This window comes from Trachemys scripta, chromosome 3 (assembly GCF_013100865.1).
Source record: "Trachemys scripta elegans isolate TJP31775 chromosome 3, CAS_Tse_1.0, whole genome shotgun sequence".
NCBI lineage: Eukaryota > Metazoa > Chordata > Testudines > Emydidae > Trachemys > Trachemys scripta.
The window spans coordinates 62,040,367-62,062,983 of NC_048300.1; the positions used below are offsets into that span (position 1 = coordinate 62,040,367).

The 22,617-nt window shown below is 38.9% G+C and overlaps 1 protein-coding gene across 4 annotated transcripts in view; it reads right to left on the minus strand.

Annotated features, from left to right (window-relative positions):
- The window catches only part of TTC27 (tetratricopeptide repeat domain 27), a 170,283-nt gene that overhangs the window by 86,393 nt on the left and 61,273 nt on the right, over nucleotides 1–22,617 (minus strand). For all 4 annotated transcript variants that reach the window (XM_034764918.1, XM_034764919.1, XM_034764916.1 and 1 more), the window contains exon 9: nucleotides 20,251–20,317. In XM_034764918.1, the coding sequence (XP_034620809.1) occupies nucleotides 20,251–20,317 (67 nt within the window). The remainder of the gene's footprint in view (nucleotides 1–20,250; nucleotides 20,318–22,617) is intronic.

The window sequence follows — 22,617 nt, forward strand, 5'->3', positions numbered from 1 at the left end:
AGGTCAGCTTAACTAAGTCGCTCAGGGGTGAGGATTTTTCATGCCCCTGAGCGATATAGGTGGGTCAATCTAGAACAGTCTAGATACTAGGCTTTGGCATAGTCCCGAATGCTCGCCCACAGTCCTGTAGCTGTTGAACTGCACTCACCTAAAATACAGATTTAAACTTCTTAAATATCTTTAATTACTCTTGAATCTGCAGGAGGCAAAATGCCTTCAGCTCTCACTGGATTTGAGAGAAATTGAAGTTACGCTAAGCATCGCCGAGTAGATGCTCAACATAATCAAGCTGTGTGACAGCACAAAAGGTTAGAAGGAAAAACATTTTCCTCTCACAAAATTTAGAAAGTATTCTAATACAATGTGTAAGACAGAAAAGGTTATTTTTAAAGTGCACTTTCCACTCCCTCTCACTCCCCCCGCGCACAAGTCCTGCGCTGCCATAACGGAGCAGCTCTCCTTTCTACATCTAGATTGAACCCAGTGGGGTTCTTTGGTTCACTTTTTATCTCCACACCAAGGCCATGTCTTATCGGTAGATCGGTGCTGCTGTAATCAATGCAGCAGGTGTTGATTTAGCAGGTCTAGTGAAGACCTGCTAAATTGATCGCAGAGCATTCTCCGGTTGACTCCGGTACTCCACCGGAACAAGAAGAGTGAGGTAAGTCAAGAGACACTGCAGTAAGTCGACCTAAGCTACATCAACTCCAGTTACGTTATTCACATAATTGGAGTAGTGTAACTTAGGTTGACTTATTGCGGTAGTATAGACACGGCTCTAGTCAGTTTGAATATATTCTTCCCCTGTCACCCTGCTTATAGGAAGCCACCATTGCTGCTCTTTATCAGCATCTTGCAATGCTGATCATACGCTATAATCTTTGGGCAGCTGCCAATGCTATTTTCTTTATTAGCTGACTTGTAGGACGCACAAAAACCGTGCTGTCCCTTTTATCATTTCTGTAATGTATATGAGCCCCACTGTACTTCAGCCTCCTGCAAAGCTGTATGACATAGTAACCTGTTTGGAGGACCGGCAACAATCATTTTGTTCATGAGAAAATAAATCTTCCAATCTTGGCTCACACTTGATTCCCCAACTCTTAACAGACATGAAGATATAGCTTTGTAATTTTATTCCTCTGTCTCTGGTGCGGGAGGAAAAACTTAAATGAAGCTTTATTTACTTCAAAAATTGCTGACTTAATGAGAGATCAGGGCTTGTCTTGCATCCTATTATGGCTACCCACCCAGTGTTAAGTGGACTATTGAGACATAGGTAAATTTGCTGAGTAAGTTATATCAGTTTAGGCACTTGTTCAGATACCCAGCTGTGTGTTAGAAAGCAGATGGAAGGCTGCAGAAATGACTGTAATGTTCTTACAGAAATCAGCTATAAAAACTGAACATCTCTTTAAAAAGGCATAAGAATCACATATTTTAGAGCTAGGTCTTGTCCACATGGGGAAGTTAGTGCAAAGAAAGTATGGTGTGAATTTAAAATGTACTAGCTATTCCAGGATTTTTCCTCCAAGTAGACAAGTCCTTACCCTTCTAAATAAAGAAGTGAAACTCCTAGTTGCTTCTATATTGTAAAGGCAAATAGTTACATTCTGTACCTAACACTTCGAAAAACAGATAAGGAATAATAATTTACATTTAAAAGGCTACAAATTTACCCCTTTCAATGTAAATATTTAGGAGACAATACTGAATAGTGCTAATCAGTACTGGATTTTAAATCACTTAAATGTATCTGCTACTTATTAGCAAAGAGTCTGTTTCAACTTCAACACAATGTTGCAAAGAATATCCTAGATCTTGGCTCCAAAATATTATGCCACTCTCTTCATTAGAGCTCTTTATACATTTTTACTCCTTTCTATATATTTCTTCCATCTGCTCTAAAAAGCAGTTTCTCTGTCTTATAAATAATTAAATACGGGTAATTCCTATCCACTACCCTTTTCCTTATTCATTTTAATTTTTGTGTGATATTTGGGCTCAACTGAAAACAAAACTTAAGGACCGTTAGTGAAAAAAGATCCATGTCCAATAGAGGAAAGCAAGAGTCAGGCCTGACAGACCACCTCTTTTAATCTTTCCTTTGCTGGTGGAGGTGGTGGTGGTTAAAGCCATGCAAGGCTGCCCTAAGCAGAGTCTCTGCTCTAGCAAGAGTATTATTAGCCATGAAAGTCGCCCTTTTCTCCAGTTCTGGCTAGAAGACACAGGTCTGGAGGCTGGAGCAAGCCATCTCTTGCCCAGTACTTCTCTTCAGCGGGTTTTCTGGAGTTTTCAGGAGTTGGATGAAAGAATCAGAAGACAAGAAGTTTCCATCTCCCACTTCTCTTCACAGATATCCATGAGGGGAAGAGAAAGAATTGGGCCAGAAGAAGCTGTCATTCCCTTCCAATTCTCATTTTTGCACATAAAGGGAGGGAGAAAAGTTAGTCAAGAAGACCATCTCATTTCTGACTACTTTAATTGCTCTTTAGTGAGGTAGTGATGAATAGGGTGAGACTGCACAATGGTCATAAAGAATACACAAGTATTCCTGTCCAAAGCTCACCCCCATACCTGGTCCTCCACCCTGCTTTTAACAACTCCTTAAGAACAACAAACATCAATCATTTCATGACTTCGCATTTAAGCTGGCTGTTTTTTGTGTTTTTCTTGCAAGATCTCCTGTCTCACATTGACACAAAATATTCTACACTTTGTGGAGCAAAAGAAACCTGTCTGGTCTAGCTGCATATACTGGAACCTGACATCCTGTCATGGGTAGAAAAAAAATCCAACCATGAGACGTCCCAATTTCTTTTTAGTGAGTTTTGAGTAATGGGCTGCAGGACTTCCATTTCTCATTCAGCAGGGGACCAGGCAAAAGGAGTCTACCCTGCCTTCTCTGGGGATAGAAGCACACATGGGAGTGCTGTACAGTGTCTCTAGCAGTGCACATTATATAAGAGGAAAGGAAGTTAAAGGGGAAGTGAGAGTTAGAGGAATATCAGTCTCAGTGGATGGACAGGTGGACAGAAGAGTGCATAAGATGTGCACCTCATGGTGGAGAGCATACGTATGGAATTAATATCTAAGTGAAAGTATGCAGGAGATGAACATATTGGATGCAATGAAGAGTTTCTAATGGGGGACAGCCAAAGATAAAACGTCTTGATTTGGACTTGAATATCATAGGGACACCAGAAAGCAAATTCAGACTAATTTGTCTCAAAGGAGAAGAATAAAAATAGTAACAAGGACAGAAATATTACTTGCATACACAGCCAAGAGCATGATTCAATATTTATGCATAATGCAGTCCACTCTTTAGCTGTTAAATTTAGGGTGGAATTTTCAAAGATAACTAAGGGCTTGTCTACACTGCCCTGCACTTTGAACTACCATGTGGAGGCTGTGGGAATGAACTAAAAGATTCCTAGTTTGCATTAGTAAAATCCTTTTCAAGCAAGATTATATTAATGTGAACTAGGAACCCTTTAGTTTGCACCCACAGAGTCCAAACAGGGCTGTTACATCACAACACTTTGTCGTGTACTGCTATTCACACCCCAGTAGTCCAAACTGCAGGGCCGTGTACATATGCCCTAAGTGGCTTAGAAAGGAGCACAAATCCGATTCCAAATCACTTAAGGATGGGATTTTCAAAAGTGCCTAACAAACATTTAATCAGGCTCAGTGACTAAATGTTTTCACAAATGTGTAACTTTCTACAATAACTACTCTAGGATTCATCACTTTCTAAAGATACTGTAGGTATATCAAACAAGCGTTGACACCAATACTTTATCCCTACAAATTGCAGAATCCACTCTTGATGTTAGAATATTCAAATAATGAAAGTTTTATCAGAACAGATATAAGTAGAATGGTACCTATTCAGCTTTTAAGAGCTCACCACTCTCCAAATATACTACAAACTACATACATTTAACCTTCCTATATTTGTAAAGGATACTAGATGATTTTCGGTGTTGTTATTGCTTTGACTGGAATTTTTTGATAGAGAGTTTTAAGGAACATATTTCACCACTAAAGTAAACTTTCTTCATAGATACTTATAATCAACTTTCTTCAGGAGAAGGAAAAAATTGAAGACAAAGAAATGTCACAAAGAAAGAGGATACTGTTTTATGTAAAGAAATTTGTTTTCAATGACCAGTGAAGGGTGAAACCACATAAGATATATCTTCTATTTTCACTTAGAATGGAGTCAAGCCATATTACTGACATACTCTACTTGGCCAAACATATCACTTATTCTGTGTTATGCTGAAAACCACTTCAGTCAGGCTTGACTGTAGTAGCATTGTCTTTTTTCAGGTTTGGGGTTTGGATTTGTTCCTGAAATAGCGTAAGGGCAGACTTCCACACCACATCACAGTACTGCATTTATTTCCTAAAGTCCAATCTTAACAGCAATAAATCAGGCACTTGGATTCAAATTAGAAGAAATTAACTCTTTGAGACCACTGATAAGGATTTCCCTAGATATTAAACAATAATGCATGTCTCATAACTGTTAAGCATCAGGAATTCCAGACTCAGTGCCAAGGATGTAAATGCAGCATGTGCTCGAGAACTTTATTGAAAAACTGAAATTTGTGTACACTAAACTCATTCAGTATTACAATCTACAAACTGAGTTCAATTTAAATTTTGCTAAGTAGTTCAAATCCTGCAACTAATGCAAGATTTTCTTAGGACATGATATAGAATGATTTTATTTTAAATGTTGTAGACCAGTGGTTTTCAAACTTTTTTTCTGGTGACTCAGATGAAGAAAATTGTTGATGCCCACGACCCAGTGGAGCTGGGGATGAGGGGTGTAGTAAGATGAGGCCCTGAAACAAACTCTTGTGTCAGAGGCCCAGTCTGAGGCCTGAAGCCTGAACCAAAGTACTTCCAGGCATTGCTAAGCAAAAGCTAGGCTGTGAGCAAGAGAGAGGCCGCACTCACAGAAGTTGGTGAGAAGAGGGTTGCTAGAAGCAGGTGCAGCCACACATAAGTGCTAATAAGAAGAACTTATGCCAAGATAGCATCAGAACACTCCACAGAGATAACAAGGAACAGGCAGGTGCATATTAAAGACAGGATCAAAAGGACAACATGATGGATAGATTTGTTTGAACTGACATGATCAAAGAGGGAGACAGCCCCCAATGAGTCAAGGGGCTGTACTTCAATACATCAGTAGGGATGAGTAATCTGTCCTGTAACTGTATAAAAGTAGGTCCCGGAGTGCACATCTTTGTCTGGGGCAGTGGAAAGTCTGGGGGGCAGTGGAAAGTCCAGCCACTGACTGAGCCGATCCATTGCCAAGGGGCACAAATTTGTAGTATATCTTGTAGAGTCTACGGGAAACTATTACTGTGCTTCATTTGACAATAAACCTGGCTTGGGTTCCTTCGTACCTTACTAGAGTCTGTGGTCTTTGGGAGTTCTCTCGGGATTTGCTGTGTCAGCTATCTGCACAGAGCCGGGACAGCACAGAGGGAACATGCACGCAGCCAACTGTTATCATAGAACAAGAGCAGAGCATCACACCGGTAGCCACTGACAACAAGGGGTTGGGGTGAGGGCTGCAGGGTTGGACTGGGAATGAGGAGTACAGGGTGTGAGTGCGGGGGGACTCTGGAATGAGGCAAGGGGTTGGGGTGTGGCAGGGGGTCAGGGCTCTGGGCTGGAGGTGCAGGTTCTGGGGTGGGGTTGGGGATTAGGGGTTTGGGGTGCAGGAAGGGCTCTGGGTTTGGGGGGGGGCTCAGGGATGGGGCAGGTGATTGGGGCACGGGCTTACCTTGGGTGGCTCCTGGTCAGCAGCACAGCTGGGGTGCTAAGGCAGGCTTCCTGCCTGTCCTGGCACTGTGGACCGTGCTGCACCCCGGAAGTGGCCAGCAGCAGATCTGGCTCCTAGGTGGAGGCGCGTAAGCACCGCCCCCTCAGCTCCCTGGCCAATGGGAGTGCGGAGCCAGTGCTTGGGCAGCACATGGAGCCCCGTGGCCCCCTGCCTCAGGGACGGACCTGCTACTGGCCACTTCTGGGGTGCGGCACGGTGCCAGAACAGGTAGGGACTAGTCTGCCTTAGCCAGGCAGCACCGCCGATGGGACTTTTAACAGCCCAGTTGGGGGTTCTCACCAGAGCCACCGCAACCCAGTGCCTTACATTCCGCGACCCAGTACTGCGCCGTGACCCGCAGTTCGAAAAACTACTGTTGTAGACAACAAAGTGTCTGCATTGTAGGAAACAATATGTGTACGTTGGTGATTTCCAACCATTTCACCCTCAGGGTAAAGCACATCATTTTAAAGAAGGTCAGGGGAGCATAATCAATACTTTGTGGCAGAGTCTCTGCCCTGTTCCATCCAGATTAACACACAGGGAAATGAAATCCTTCCCAAGACTCCTGCTGTGGATTCCCCTGGCCTGGGGGAGTCCCTAGCAAGTGTAGAACTGGTGTACTTGGATCCTATGGCTCCCTACCTGAGCCCCTCACACAGGGACAGTCTGAAAGTGGGGAGAACCCTATCTTATGCCCGGCTTGGCACTAAATGTACTATCAAGCAATGCCATAATAAAATTAAGGCTGTTAAGATGTGTGATGTTATGTCCAGGGGAAAAACAAAACATCTCCAGACTGGTAAGGCATACCAGGGCAGCATCCACAGTTCCAGGCAAGATGTTACTGGGAGTTTAGCATACCTGGCTTACCCAGTTTTGAAAGCCAGCTTTCACCAGAGGAATTCTGTCCACCACTGTCTCACATGTTCTGTCTCCTATATGTTGTATCACTAGAAATTCGCCCATACATGTGACTTGCTGAGTGAAAGACGCACACACACCTCAGCTGCCACTTGGTGGGCTACATCTTCGGTCTCATGAAGGTATTGACAATTATAGGAGAAATTCTGGGATTGTCACAACAACCTTCCAGAACACCCTTCAGGTCTCATGTTACCAATTCACAATTTTATTACAACAATCACAGTATCTGGGGTTAAGAGTTTTTATGAATTTCTGATTTCTACCTTCAGTCTTGCAAAATTTGGCCCTTTCCCAAAATTGTCTCCATCTCCCATTACTATCAATGAGACAAAGATTGTCCCCAGCAACAGCAAGTCCCTTTAATCTTTACAGGTGAAAGTAAGACTGCCTCCAGGCCCAGCAAAGATGGCATTTATGTTCCAGTGTTTTCCAATGGGCCTAAAGCCACGTGGCCTTCAGTGAAGATGGTGGCCTCCTCAATTACTATGTGAGGACTAGGCAGCAGAAACAAAAGAGACTGAGGGCAGCAAGGGGAGGATGTGTTAGGAAAGAGGACTAAAAATTATGACAAGCAGATGAAAGTGGGGAGGAGGTGTCTAACTAAAGTCTCAGCTTTGTGAGACAAGGGACTATCTGTTATGATTAGGTGAGATTCTCAACATTTGTTAAAACAAGACAAACAGTTCTAGCTCTTGTGTCTTTGGAGAAAAGCTTGAGAACATGAATTGGGTGTAACTTAAAACTCAAAAACCAGAAAGCAAATCAAGGAACCTTTTAAAGTCATGATTTCTTGGCACTTGACTCATGATTTTGGAACATATGTGGTTGGAAATACTAGGACAGAGAGAAAGAGAATGGCAGTTATCCTCACCCTTGGGAGGAGATGGCAAGTGGAATCTTCTTTATGGAGTGAACAGGAAGGGTATATTCATGGTTGAATTTTTACCTGAACTGGGGGTGGGCAAGTAGTGAAAAAGAAATTGGAGGAAGGTGAAACAATGTGATATTACTTTTAAAACCACATGATTTTTGCAGGGTCCTAGTCATGGTTTTTGCATGCTTGGGTTTGCAATACTATAGTCTTATAACTCCCTGATATAGGGAACTATCAGGTTTTCCAAAACACACTAATGCAGCAACAACTGAAGGCATTACTGTTTGGTGACAATGCACCATTTTACAAAAGCAAGGCTGGCAAGTGTACGTATGCTGAACTACTGTAGAAACAAGTTATTTTTGTCAAGGGGATATTGAACATACACTATGATAAACCAGACATTTTACAGAACAATACAAGTATTAATAAAATACTATTTTATTTAAAATGCTCTGAAAACTGGGTTAAGAAATACCAGTTTCATGTGAAAATCCTAGTTACTTTCAGCTGAATATAAAAATGCAGTTCATTCAAAGGCTATAATGAACTAACTTCAAGCTGTAGTGTGTTATTTTTTCTTCTTTAATAATCTGCTAAAGATTTTATAATTTGCATAAAATGTATTGTATTTAAAAACACTACCCCCGGGGTCTTGCAGCTTTGAAAGTAAAAGAAAAAGGATCAGAGGAAGAAAGACCTTATGGTTGAGGCACTGGACTGAGACTCAGGAAACCTGGATTCAATTCTCAACTCTGCCACAGAAATTCCTCTATTACCTTAGGCAAATCTCTCAATCTTCCTGTTTCTCAGGTTCCCCATTGGTAAGATGGGGAGAATACTTTTTTCCCCCCGTTTTTGTTTGCCGTGGTCTATTTAGATTAGATTTTTTGAGGCAAGGGACTATCTATTATGCATTTGCAATAACACCCAGCACAAAAGGGCACAATTTTCTGTTGGGTCCTCTAGGCATTACTCAAACAAATAGAAATGAGGCTTATTAAATCATTTTAACATACTATATTTTTATATAATTTTAGGGGTGAACAGAGCTTTCTTGTGTCTAACTCTTAAAATAAGTCAGAATACAGCAAGGTAAAGCGGTTTAATAACACTAATTATTATTATTACCAAGATCTGTTAGACATCTAGCAAGCAAATTACATTCATGTACATAATTATATGTACAGTTTACTATTGGGTATGACTTCATTTCCATAGAAAAAGGGTGTGGCCAGAAATACATAATATACTCACTGCAATAGTAGTGATAACCATGAAATAGTTGGACTACGTAAGGATAACCATGCAGGACTATGTAAATTATGGCCTTTAATCACACAACTTTAACTGCCATATTTGCTTTCTGTCCACTGCTATTCCATATCCCATAGGATTGTGATTAACGCTCCAAATCTTTGACCTGTATCAAATCTCAGAGATGATCTTGAAAATAAAATCAAAACAACCTGCCAGATATATGGTTCCTTCCTTTTCCCTAAATATAGAATCTCCCAGAGCAAGCAATATTCAGTCTCAGGATATAAAACATACTTGTGTAGCTGCTGCTGTATTTAAATGGTATTCAAATTCAGTTTATTCTTAGCTTTAACCTCTCGTCAGTAATGTTTACAAAGGATTTTTTTCACTATTCAATAAAATACTCTCTACTAAGATACAGAGGGGAAAATATAGCAGTCTAAAAGTCTGAATGCAGAATCTTTACTGTTTGTGTTCCCACATTATACTTGGCTCGAGCCAGTGTTTTTATAGGACCTCATTCAGCAAAGCACTTTAGAAAATCCTTAAGCATATGCTTGGACACTTTGCAGAATCAAAGCCATAAACCCTAAATTAACTAAAAAACTTAAAATATAAAAACAAACAAACAAACAAAAAAACAACTTCCTCCTTTGTGGCTCTTCCTTCTCTGTCCAGCAGCTTATGGACTGAAATATTTTGAACAAGAGTCTTAATTGATGAATCCCCAAAATACAATCCAACTGGGAGAATGCACAAAAGTTTGGATGCTTACCTAAAATTCTGGAGCCAATTAAATTTTACATGCAATTCTACCTCCAACTGCACTAAAACATTAAATGTTTACATTAAGAAACCACCTCTCCTGTGTTGGAAAACAGAAAGGAGATTGTAAACTCTCATCTAAAAGGAAGCCTCAAACTGGGTTCATCCTCATCTAATTAAATTTTATTTTTTCAAACAGGTAGATGAGTAGAATAAATTGACATCACCAATTGATGCTCTTCTAGCATTGATTTCTTTAGAGATAATACATGAATTCAAGGTATTAAAACATTTCCCAATAGCACGGTCAATTAGGCGGAATGTAAAGTACCAAATGATTGTACTTAATTGCAATTTTAAAATATAACCAGTCTTAAAGGACTGTGACAAAGGATCTGGCATTTGTCAATAATTCCTATTTAACAATATAGAATGACTGATATGAGGGAATTAGGAGGAAAAAAATAATTTCTGCTTAAAAGTCCAATATACAGAAATAGTACAGACTGATCTAATTTAGTCTAATACCAGGAACAATTTAACATGCAAATCAAAATTCTGGATTTTCTTGGATAGTTATGGAGCAAGGAAGGTCAAAACCACCTTTGAAACGCTTGACTGAGAACCAGGAAGTTGGGGAACCACTGCAGAACTAGGCCATGGGGCGGAAATGAGAGTAAGGGGAATGTTAGCATAAAGAAGGGACACTAACCACTGTATGGAGAACAGAGACTATTTCATCAACCCCCGGTAGATACACCACATCAAACAGCACTTTGTTGAAATGTGGATGTAACTCCACCCTGTTTTTATAATGAACTCTAAAACCTTTCAGCTGAAATCAATTATAGTAGTTACAACTTGACCAAAAAATTGATGGGGGTTGGATGGGGAATCCTGGGACACAGCAACCAGGTTGGCTAGGGAAAAAAGTGAGCAGCTGAATTATAAAGGCAGAGAAGAAAATCTGTTAGTCACGGTCATCAAATTTAGTTTGCTTAACTTTTCAGAGCACAAGACTACCAAACCATTTCTTTAATTTTAATGTGGTTTTCTTGTTCTTTTCCTAATAAATATTGTTTAATGAGACCTTTGAAGTCTGTTGCTTGGGTAATTCCTTGCAGACTGTACCAAAAAACAAATCATCCAAAGAAGGAAAAGTGTCGTTGAAGCCTCTCCCCATTCAGATTCTTGCTCCCAAACCACACTACAAAAGCAGTCCTCTCCTATAAGATGTGTTGCAAGCAGTGCTGCCATTCAGGTGGACTCACTGAAGACACAGACCAGAGAGGGGAATAGAGTTTAAGGAGATTAAAAAAAAAAAGTCAGTTATGTATAAATATGATGTTCTATAAAATAAAGCAACTTCAAACTGACCATTACTTAATCTCCATCTTGGAATGGAATGCAAACTTGTCCCCTGCAACACATGAACTACATCATCTAATTTTTTTAACCTGAAACCACAAAGCACACTGAAAATAGTAACAGCAAAAATCATTAAGAATTCTTTGCTAATCCTACTCATAATACCTTATAAACATACATACTAAAAACTTTGTGAACAAGAACCCCAGAAACCATTTGAGCCACTGTGCATGACAACTCATCAGCATGAAGAGGCAGCTTCAGATTCTACTGTACTCAAGAGGCAGCAATCCGATTTCCCAGCAAAGCATACATATATTAAATTAGCAGTAAAAATTTGGATCTTGACATTCCTAGAAAGTGATTCACTCCTTTCCCTAGTGCCCCTTAGAGAAGAGGAAAAAAGAGAGCAGAATGGCCTTGAAATCATTTACCCTCTTACATTTGTTGGCACTAGTACAGTTCTGCTGTGAGAAAGTTTTTGCAGTGTTATAATCTTGTAACTGACAGAATCTATCATTTTTGAAAATGCTGCTCAGAAGATAAGGTGAAAAAAAAATTTTATAGAGCCACAAAAGTTCCAACAGGAGAGCATTCTTAATGAGAATCTCAGTATTTTTTCTGGTTATAAAAAAAATATAACGATACTTCACCCCTTTTCTCAGCAGATACAAAAATGAACTGCTTTTATTTAAGCTATAGAAGCAGTTTTTATAAACCAAATTGCCATGTTACTTTTGCAGAGATATTACTAATAATTTGGCATTGAAAATGTCACGTGCCTTGATTTGATCAGTCCCTAGTTCTCCTTTAATATCCCAAATGAAATATAGAGGTTGAGAAGAACAAACGGAAAAAAATGCATACAATTAAAGGGAGAAAAATGTCAATGCATATACATTTAATAAAACGTGCACTAAAATGTATTGCTTGATTTAAAAAGGGGCTAAGCATCTTTGGATCCTACTGACTTCAGTGGATGCCCACCTCCTTTGAAAAATCAGGCCAACCTCAAGATCAAATTCCATAATAAAAATAGTCTTATGGAATTATGGATCAGCATAGTGGAAAACCAAGGAACAGGAAGAATGGCTAGCATTACCATTTGGTCCATTTTTGGTTCCTTTGGTTTGGACAGGTCCCCTCTCAATCATACCTTGTTTTTTCAATCTGTTTCATCTGATTTTTCTAACTTTTGCCTATATTTTCCTTGGCAAGAGAAGGTTGAATGTTCAACTTTTGTAGTCAGATCAACATGAACAGAACAGTAAGGCGGATAACTATTATGTAAGATTTGTTCTCCCTTTAAATGGTAAGAAAAAGATCTCTCGCAGATTGGAAATGTCTGAAGGGAGACAACAGCCAATCTTCCCTGCCCAATTTTATGCATCATAATAAAGGCACCAAGCTGCTCCATCCTCCATAAATCACAGAAATCTTAAAAGTATAGTGAACCAATGCAGTACACCTTTTCTTGTCCCCTCTTCTCCTCCTCATCACTCCACAGGCAAATCAAGATGGGATAGAGAATGAAATCAAGAAAAGGTGGGGAGCACATAGTGACAGTTTCCACTGCACCATTTGTGTTTGCTCTCCCTCCTCACTATTGTGTTCCTAGTACCACTATTGAAGCTAGAGTCCTTTGATCATTGAATGGCAGAATGAACACTCCTCCCTGTGCTGCTCTAACCCATGCCCCTGGCCTGAGATCTAAAGGATCTCATAGCACTATGCTGGTGTGGCAAAGCCCTGCCCTACCCTGCCCCCAGCACCTCCCTTTTCCAAGGAAATGTCTTTATCATCATTTCTGAACAGAATCCATGGAACTGGGGAGGGGACTATGTCAACAAAGACTGAGAAGAACCTAGAATTTAACAAAATGAAGCAATAACTACAGTCTGTTACAGAAACCAATAGAAGTACTATAATACTACTTTACATTCCAGTAATAGTAATGAACTTTCCTGCCTTACAGGTCACTGTATACACACAAGCCATATTTAATAGATATTTTAATGTTACATTTTTAACAATTTTTAATTTTCAAAATATTCTGAAGTCTCATGTACAGTTATCCTGTTCATTCATTCCTCTCAAACATACTGTAGTGAATGCATTAACCAGATCAAAGAAATTCGGAGTGAACAAATGAAATGAGCAAAAATTTAACAGAGGAAGAGCATTTTAGTTTTTAAGGACTCACATTTGTTGATTCACAAAAAGGATTTTTATGCCAATGCAAATATTAAGGGCACAAACATGAGGCGGTCTATTTACGTATTTGTGAACTTGTAGGGAAAAAATACTCCCCAATATCACACCAAACCAGTAACTGTTACAACTGTAATTTCTTAGCCTTAAACTAAGAAAATCCATTGACAACAGAGAAAGGGTAACTTGGTATATATTTTTGGGGATTTTAAATCTTTGTGGAGTTGGGAGTACTCAAACAATACAAAATCAGTATCTGGAAATGTTCTGAATTAGCTCCCCCTTTGTTTTCTTGCCCTATTTTCTACTTTCTACATAAAAGCTCTAAGAAACAAATGCTAATTCTGAAGAGATGATAATGACAGAGAAGTGTAAGTAGCACCAAAGAGAGGTGACAGCACATTTGTTGTCATAATTCTTTGTATTTTTCCCTTTTGAAAATTACTGGTTTTTATGTGCTATTCAACAAGACAACACAAAAGGTCTGAAAAAAACGATACATGCCTAACTATGAGCAGGGACTCTACCTGATTGTGCAATGTTTAGCACAATGGGGCCCTAATTCCTCTTTGGGTTCCCCATGTGCTATCACAATAGAAATAAGATAAAATAATCCTTTAAAGAAAAGTGTTTCCTTAAATTCTTAAACACACAGGTAAAATATGGAATCACTATTTTAGCCGCACCTAAATCCAAATACTCATTTTGTGATTACTATAATTTGTACAGGAGCCAAAATGTTTAACATGAAGATATCTAGTTAACAATTTAATCACAAGAATGTGATAGCTCCAAAAATGGCTACACTAGAAAAGAGTTAATAATTTTAGTGTCCAATCTGGTACTTTTGTAAAAATCTTGAAGATTACTGTATAGCTGTGCACAGCACAAGGCTATTAAATTCAAAGATGAAAAGAGTCCTACGTACACCCAAAATGTAATTCAAATCAAAGATAATTTACTATGTATATGTGATTCTTTAATTTCAGCTATAAATTACTCTATAAAGAAGACAAGCTATTAAAATATTTGTGTATGTGATGTTCGATTAATGGGTTTGAGCAAAAAAAAAAAATCTATACACTAAATCTAGATTGCCCTACTCAGATGTAGGCCCATTACAGTCAATGAGATTATGGACACAAACAGGATTTGACCCAAAAATAATGCTTCAATAGTATTAACAATACTTATTAATTAATTATCAGTACTGTTAGGGCAATACCAAAGCTCCCTGTCAAGTTCAATCATGTCTTTCAACTACAGTATTCTTCTTGTAGCATGATTCATGTCCCCACTGTAGCTCTCAATATTTTTAGGACTACAATCAACATTGATACAAAATTTCAATTAAGGACCTGAACCTGATAGATACTGAGCTCTTCAACTCAAATAGACTTCACTCAGTGTTCACGGCACTCTGCACCTTCCAAGAGGTGCTGGGTACCTGGCAGAATCACGCCATTAGTGTGATCTTATTTTGTTAATGTCCCCTACTGTACTACCTTTATTTTAACTATGATTTAACTACATCCATTAAAAGGGAACTGCAGGCCACAAGTACTTCTTCTGATTAAAGGTGCCCACAGTAAAGGGGTCTCATGATGATCCACTGCCTTATTAAAGTGATTTAAGATTTCTGATGTTTCTTAAGATATCTTGAAAGGCATTCCTTTTTCCAGGAAAGACACATTTCAGCAGATATCAGATGAACGTATGACAACCATCTAACCAGCCTGCAGATTTAGGAATCCACATGTAGGCTGAAAAGATGCCTGCTCACACATACACACAGCAGTTTAAATAATGCTAGAGGAACCAAGGGCAGCATTATTATATGGCTTTTTTGCCCAATTTCATTGTATAGTTATTGTTTATATGCTTAAGAAGGTGCTTTGAACTAGCTTAAAAGAATTGCAACTGATTAATTTACAGGAAAACAACTGATGAACAAATAAGCACATGCAGTGCCTTTTAAAAGTCTTCATTAATAGATGATTTAGGAGCCCTTGATGCACCAACTCTCCCCATCTTTGTATTTATTTATTTTTTTTAAACCCACGTAAGGTCAGATGTAATTTGGCTTGCCTAGTCTTCAGGTTATGATGGGACTCATTCTCTCAGCTGCAGGGTAGGTCCGAGATTTTACTTGGGATTCTTCCACAAGATCCTTTCCTAACTACATACAATTTCAGGTTAAAGCATAAACCTAAGAGAGAGCCTTTGTTGATACAAAGTACCATATGAAGGCTAGAGTCTAATTTGTGCCTTTTGATTCCAGGCAAGATTTAGGATTGTGTGGTTACAAGCCACACATATTTTTACTTGGATTTATGATGTTACAATAAGTAGGCCATGGATCAACTGGCTCAAAAGATGAAATGAAGGAAAGAAGATTTGGATTAGGGTCACTGTGCGCAGTTAACTATGTGGTCCTAGGCAAGTGCTTCAAAGTGTTTTATTCTAGGAACATAAGAATGGCCATACTGGGTCAGGCCAAAGGTCCATCCAGCCCAGTATCCCGTCTATCGACAGTGGCCAATGCCAGGTGCCCCAGAGAGAGTGAACCTAACAGGTAATGATCAAGTGATCTCTCTCCAGCCAGCCATCTCCACCCTCTGACAAACAGAGGGTAGGGACACTAAGGCTAGGTCTACACTACCCGCCTGAATCGGCAGGTAGAAATCGACCTCTCGGGGATCGATTTATCGCGTCCCGTCAGGACGCGACAATCGATCCCCGAATCGATGCTCTTACTCCACCAGCGGAGGTGGGAGTAAGCGCCGTCGACAGAAAGCCGCAGAAGTCGATTTTGCCGCCGTCCTCACAGCAGGGTAAGTCGGCTGCGATACGTCGAATTCAGCTACGCTATTCACGTAGCTGAATTTGCGTATCTTAAATCGACTCCCCCCTGTAGTGTAGATGTACCCTAATACTGAGAAGGGAGTACAAGTAAAAACCACCATGATTTTCTAATAGTTGGCCACTAGATGGCATGATAATGCTATTCTATTTTTTTTTCTATGAAGAATTCACCCAAAAGATGGGCCTCTGCCACTTCACAAATATCAGTTAGTATGATTTCCTAAGCAATATCACATGAGCGATCATAAGACAGTTTACTTTTACTGCATAGCCCACATGCTATGTCGGTGTAATGTGTCCTGTTTTAACTCCTGAGCAGAAGTATTTATATTCTTGAAGAGAAAGTTAAAAAGGTAGGTGTAAGTCCAAACTTTGGTCATTTATAAGTACATATCTTACATGTGAGGGCAATCCAGTTAAAATGTAGGTGGTGAATCGTTTGCAAACAGTGCAGAGGTTGAGAAGTTTACATATGATGTTTGAACAATTCTGAAGAATAAGCTAGCAAATATCAGTCTGCTCTTGGATAATTCACAAACCAATAAAAGGGCTAAAGTTATCAAATTATTCCCTGTTTATAGCTCTATTTGTACCTGGGTGATGGGACACAGGGCTCTGGGTTGCAGCACTTGAAAAGGGTCTAGGTTTGAGGTATCAAATCTCTCTCTTAATACAGGTATCCAGCTGGTGATCAGATCTTAATATGAAAAAGTTCCAAAAATGCAAGTCAGCAAGATTTAACCATCAGATTGTTAAACCTAATGGTTCAGGCTACATTTCTGGAATATCTATAATTTCGAGAGTAAGACTGTGTGAGTATCTTAAAAAATCCATGGCAGATTACAAATTGCAGATATTTTTTGTTCCTCAGCACTGCAATCATAGTGTGTTGTTCTAGAAAGATACCTGCCACCTGAGGAAATAGATTAGGATTAAGTACTGAAGATAAAATCCTGACTTCACTGAAGACTGTGACAAAACTCCCATTGACTTTAATAGGGCCAGGATTTTGCCCTGTAAATTTACAGTTAAGTAATGATTAAGGACAAAGATTAACTACACTGAACCCTTTCCAATCTTTATACTAGAAACAAGAAATCAGACCTATGAAATACAATAGTAATATTTCTGCAACAGATATAAATTTAACATCAGTTGGCCAGCCTTGAAGCGGTGGTGGATGTCAGTATTGTATTAACGTCGAGTCTGTTTTAATCTTTTGCACTTCTTTAATGCTTTCCTTGAGAATCTTAAAGCATTTTACAAACATTCAAGTAAATTTTGTATCTTCACTGAAAGACTTTTACAGATGGCTAACCAAGCAGAGTGACTTGCTTTCAAGGTCATACATCTAGTCAGCAGCACTGGAAATAATTTTTCTCCTTGGCTTGCCAAGCTCCATGACAACATAATATGTATAGGTGCTTGTAAGCAAATGGTTCAGAAAGCTGAGTGAATCACTATATAAATTACTCACATTTGTTTACGTAAGCTTTTCAGCCTTGTACTAGCAGATGATTTAAAATTAGCATTGCTGTGATAGATAAATTAAGCCCAGTGAAATACAAGTATTTTTTAGTTTACACACTGACAGCTGTTGTTTGGGTTTGAATTAATACTTTTAAAGAGGGGGGGAGTTTGAAAAAGAGGTGGGAAGAAGAAAGGTGAATGGTGAAATAAGGGGAATGGAGAATGAGTTACGGTATGAGGGAAGAGAAGAGAGAATGAGGCTTTACAAGGTAATTCCAGAATGAAGGAATAAAAATATTTGAAGAAACGTTAAATAGGGACAAAAAATACAGGAGTGGAGGGAGAATATTAAAACACACAATCAAACAGAAAAGAGAATTAATGAATTTAGAGAAAAATATGTTTAAACTTAGAAACATTAGCCTTAAGATTTTCTTTGCAACCATACTGTACATGAACAGAACAATGCAGAATTGTCTTCTTGAGTCTGCAGACAGCTCCATCTCCTCTCCTCTGTTCATGACTGAGGGAATTTTAAAAGATTCTGGTCAGTTTCATGGCTGCTATCTAGAATCTTTGGGCAGCAATGAAACTACAGTATCAAAAATGTCAATATCATGCTGCTGTGGAGGACAGATATGAGCACCACAGTGGTAGACTCTAAAGATATACTAGGGGGAAGACAACCCAAAGAGCGAGTCTGGGGTGACCAGAGAGTAGTCGTGACCCTCACCACACTCCTTTACAGTAACTCAGGGTATGTCTACACCTCAATAAAACAACTGGGACTGGCCTGTATTAGCTGACTCAGGCTCAGGCTGCAGGGCTATAAAAATTGCATTATAGACATTTGGGCTAGAGCTGGAGCTCTGCGACCTGGTGAGATGGGAGGGTCCCAGAAATTCTTTTCCCACCCTGATCTTGCAAGATGCTCCGATCAGACCAGAAAAGAAGATGTAACTAGACATCACAATCACCTTTATGGCTGTGTTCCTGAATAACTCTTGATTCACAGGGATGCCAGTTTCCTCCAACCTATTTTCTAGCAGTGTCCTTTTACCTTCTAATAAGATTAACCTTCATTGCAGAATTAACTTGAGTTATCTACAGTGAAGTTAGTTTAGTTCAAGCGACAGTGGTCATGCTGAGAAAAGGGAGAAAAGGGATATGAAGGGTAACAAGAAGCGTTTCTACAGGTATGTTAGCAATAAGAAGGTGGTCAGGGAAAATGTGGGACCCTTACTGAATGGGGGGAGGCAACCTAGTGACAGATGATGTGCAAAAAGCTGAAGTACTCAATGCTTTTTTTGCCTCGGTCTTCATAGACAAGGTCAGCTCCCGACGGCTGCACTGGGCAGCACAGGAGATGAGCAGTCCTCAGTGGTGAAAGAACAGGTTACGGACTATTTAGAAAAGCTGGACATGCACAATTCCATGGGTCTGGAATTAATGCATCCGAGGGTGCTGAGGGAGTTGGCTGATGTGATTGCAGAGTCATTGGCAATTATCTTTGAAAACTTGTAGCAATCGGGGAAGGTCCAGGACAATTGGAAAAAGGCAAATATAGTACCCATCTTTAAAAAAGGGAAGAAGGAGAATCCGGGGAACTACAGACCGGTCAGCTTCTGCCACTCCCGATTCAGACACCCTAAAATGTTGATCTGTTAACACTCCCACATTGGTTAGCAAGTTCCATATCATCCTCCTTTGATTTTTTTTTCTCTCTTTCTCGAACAACAATGCTTCAATTAACAGGCGTTTAGGCCACTCACTGACGCACTTATTCTTGAACTATTGAACAACTATTGGATAACTATTGATTAATAAATGTTCACAATACTATTATAATTCTGAATATTTCAATAAAGTCTCCCCACCCACCACAAATTTCTTTCTTCATGACAGACTTAGAAATGTTGATGAACCTTGACAATGGAACAAAGAACAAGTTCATAGAGTATTAATGCTAAAACCTGCATTTAGTGGGCCACTCTAAAGCACACTACAAAATCCTTCACTTTCAGAATAAGTCAAATATAACAGATAGAAACCATGCTAAAGAAATGTGTAAACAATACACATTTAGCTTTCCATGACTTCAGTTCAGTTAACTCCCAAAAAAGAATATGTATGCTCCTGTGTTTAAGGCTTTGCAAGGATCAGAATACTGTTTCTGACTGCACAATTCTATTTAATTTACAAAAGACTCTTGAGAATTAGATGCTCACAAGGTAGGGAAGTACTTTCAGCATTAAATCAGTGTGAAGAATTTGTTGTAAGGGCCTGACCTGTACCATTACATTTCAACTCCCAGTAGGGAATCAGAATCTAAAATAGTCAGAAATTCTCTCATTAAATGTTTGTAAAAGACATTGAAATGAAAATAGTATTTGGGGTTTTTAAAATTTTTTTTTATAGTGCAGAGCTGGTGAAGCAAATAAGGCTGAATTTCAGCATTGATTTGAGAGAGAGAGAGACAGAGACAGAGAGACAGAATGTGCTTTTTCATAATTATGGAAGCAACAGACCAAAACCAGATTAGATTTTATCCATAAACAATTTCACCAAAATAGTTGATGGGTCACAGCTTAGTACTTCACTTAAAGAAGTCAAAGGAAGATATAAATATAGTAAAAAACAGAGATAAGTTACTTACCGATGTAAATGCTAAAAGCTCCTCTTCAGTTAGCTTGTGTATTGGGTTGTTCTTTTGGAAATCTATGCTGTAGAACAAGAATTATTTTGAGTATACACAAAATAATTTCAGTTCAATCAATACAATCTTTATATATAAAGCATGCTTCTCAAATTTGCAAAAAGCTAAAAACATCTTTTAGAAAACAATGTTATGAATAAAAAATGTTTTATGATGTGTGTGCAACAGAGGGTTGCCTTTGTCCATAAGTCACAGGTAATTGAAAACAAAACAAAAAACCCACAAACATTTGGGTATGCTACATCCTGTCAAGGAGGTTTTTGAAAGATGGTACCCAAGATAGGTTGTTAAAGGCCCTTCAAAGTGGCATTAAATCATTGTTTTCTCTTCCTTAGTGCCATCTTCTAGAGGGTGGAGAGCAAAACTGTTTTATGAACTTCTATTATAACTCTTTGCCTTCAGAAAACTGGGACAACTAGAGGAAGGATTTAATAAGCGTGTTAAGGGGGACACAGAAAGAGAAGCAGAGTGGTCAGAGAAAGGGATTAGTTTCAAGGGATGTTATGCGTTTAGTTTTCTTTTTTATCCACTCTCTCTCTGTAAACAAGCCGAGATACCTTATCTAGTTTAAGCTTATAAGCAGTGTAAATTGAGATACATTAAGCCAGTATTTTAAATCCATTTTCTGTCTTTCCAGAAACTTGTTTATGTTAAGATTACTGATCAGTGGGTAATCGGACACAATCTTCTCAAAGAGAAAAAACTCCATAACCTTTAAGGAGAAGTACTAAAAGGTAAAATTTCTGGAACATGCAACCTCCTTTCAATCTGTCAAGGAGCACTGACAGAGGGCTCCTCTCCCAGTAAGCTGCCAGCAGGCTGTAGTGAGCAAACACAAGGGAAAAGCCAAAAACAGAGCAGAAGTTGAGAGATCCCAAGGATATTAATCACAGTAGGATGTATCTGTAAAGCCAAAAAAGGAAATGGGTACACAACTCCAAATAATTGGATATTTCTTACACAAACAAATCAAAATAGCTCACCAAATCCCATAATGTACTACAAGTGATATATGAAGTCCATCAAATGGTACAAAAGGGGACAACAGGGTTATAATTCCAGCCCCATGTGAAACACTAAATTATATTAAGGCCTAAATTACACTATAAACAAATAATGATCACCATTGAAACTTTATAATTGCTTTTTCCAAGTACCTGACATTGCAAAATATAAAGAATACAGTGGTAATGTTCTTCAGGTAAAGTTGCAAAGATTCTCATGGGAGCCATGGAACATGAAAGTGATTATGCTCTTTAATTCTATACCCTTCAAATGGGAGAAATTGTGTGTCTCAAACTAATTATCCTCCAACTTTAATAATAATTATACTTTGTGTATATATTGTACAGTTACATTGTAGACATAATATGCAACTATGTAGTTAAAGACTGTCACCATTCATAAGCACAATGGACACAGTTAAAGTTGCATATTAATCAGAACATTTTCATTTCCCAAATTTTGTCCATTTATATTTTTCAACCTTATGTTTCCTTAATATCACAGCAGAACATAATTTCAAAACTGAAATGTACTCCCTCATTGAGGTTTATCTATAGAGAAAGTTTACCTTGAAAATTTTATATAGTATTGTACCTAATATATCTACATTTTGTTTTCTCTGCTCTCACCACACTGAACATCCTCCTAATCCACCAAAACTACCTAATTCTGAGTTGGGAAGGAATTTTCATGGATCATGGAATTTTATTAATCCCATTTAAAAAAAATTATTGAATACCATTTTGCTTCCTCCGGAGTAACAAACATAATATGTATACAGCACCTGAGAAGCATACCATAGGTTTTGCAGAACAAAGGAAAGAGATACCTTGTCCAAGGAACTTTATCTAGCTCTACATTTGACTCAAGAACTCAGTGACAGATAAAAAAGATGATGGGGGCTCAGAGAGGGCACAGTAGAGAAAAAAGAGGATGAGAAATACAATCATTTTTATTTGTATTCCAATAGTGCCTAAACGCCTCATCATTCTTGGTGCTGGACAAACAGATACTCATTTCCTCTGCCTCAAAGAGCTTACAGTCTAAGTGAGCAAGACAGAAAAAAAAGTAACGTTGGATATGTCTACGTTTGGAGCTGGTGGTAATTCCTAGGTCAAGGAAATATACTCACACCAGCTCTCATCAAGCTAGCGCACTAAAAATAGAGTGTAGCTGCAGCAACATGAGGGGCTATCGGTTCCAAGTACATGCCCTGAGGCTCGGATGCGTACATCCTTGGGGCAGCTAGCCTATCCTGCTGCTTGTACAGACATGGCCAACTCTATTTGGCTCCCTTCTTTG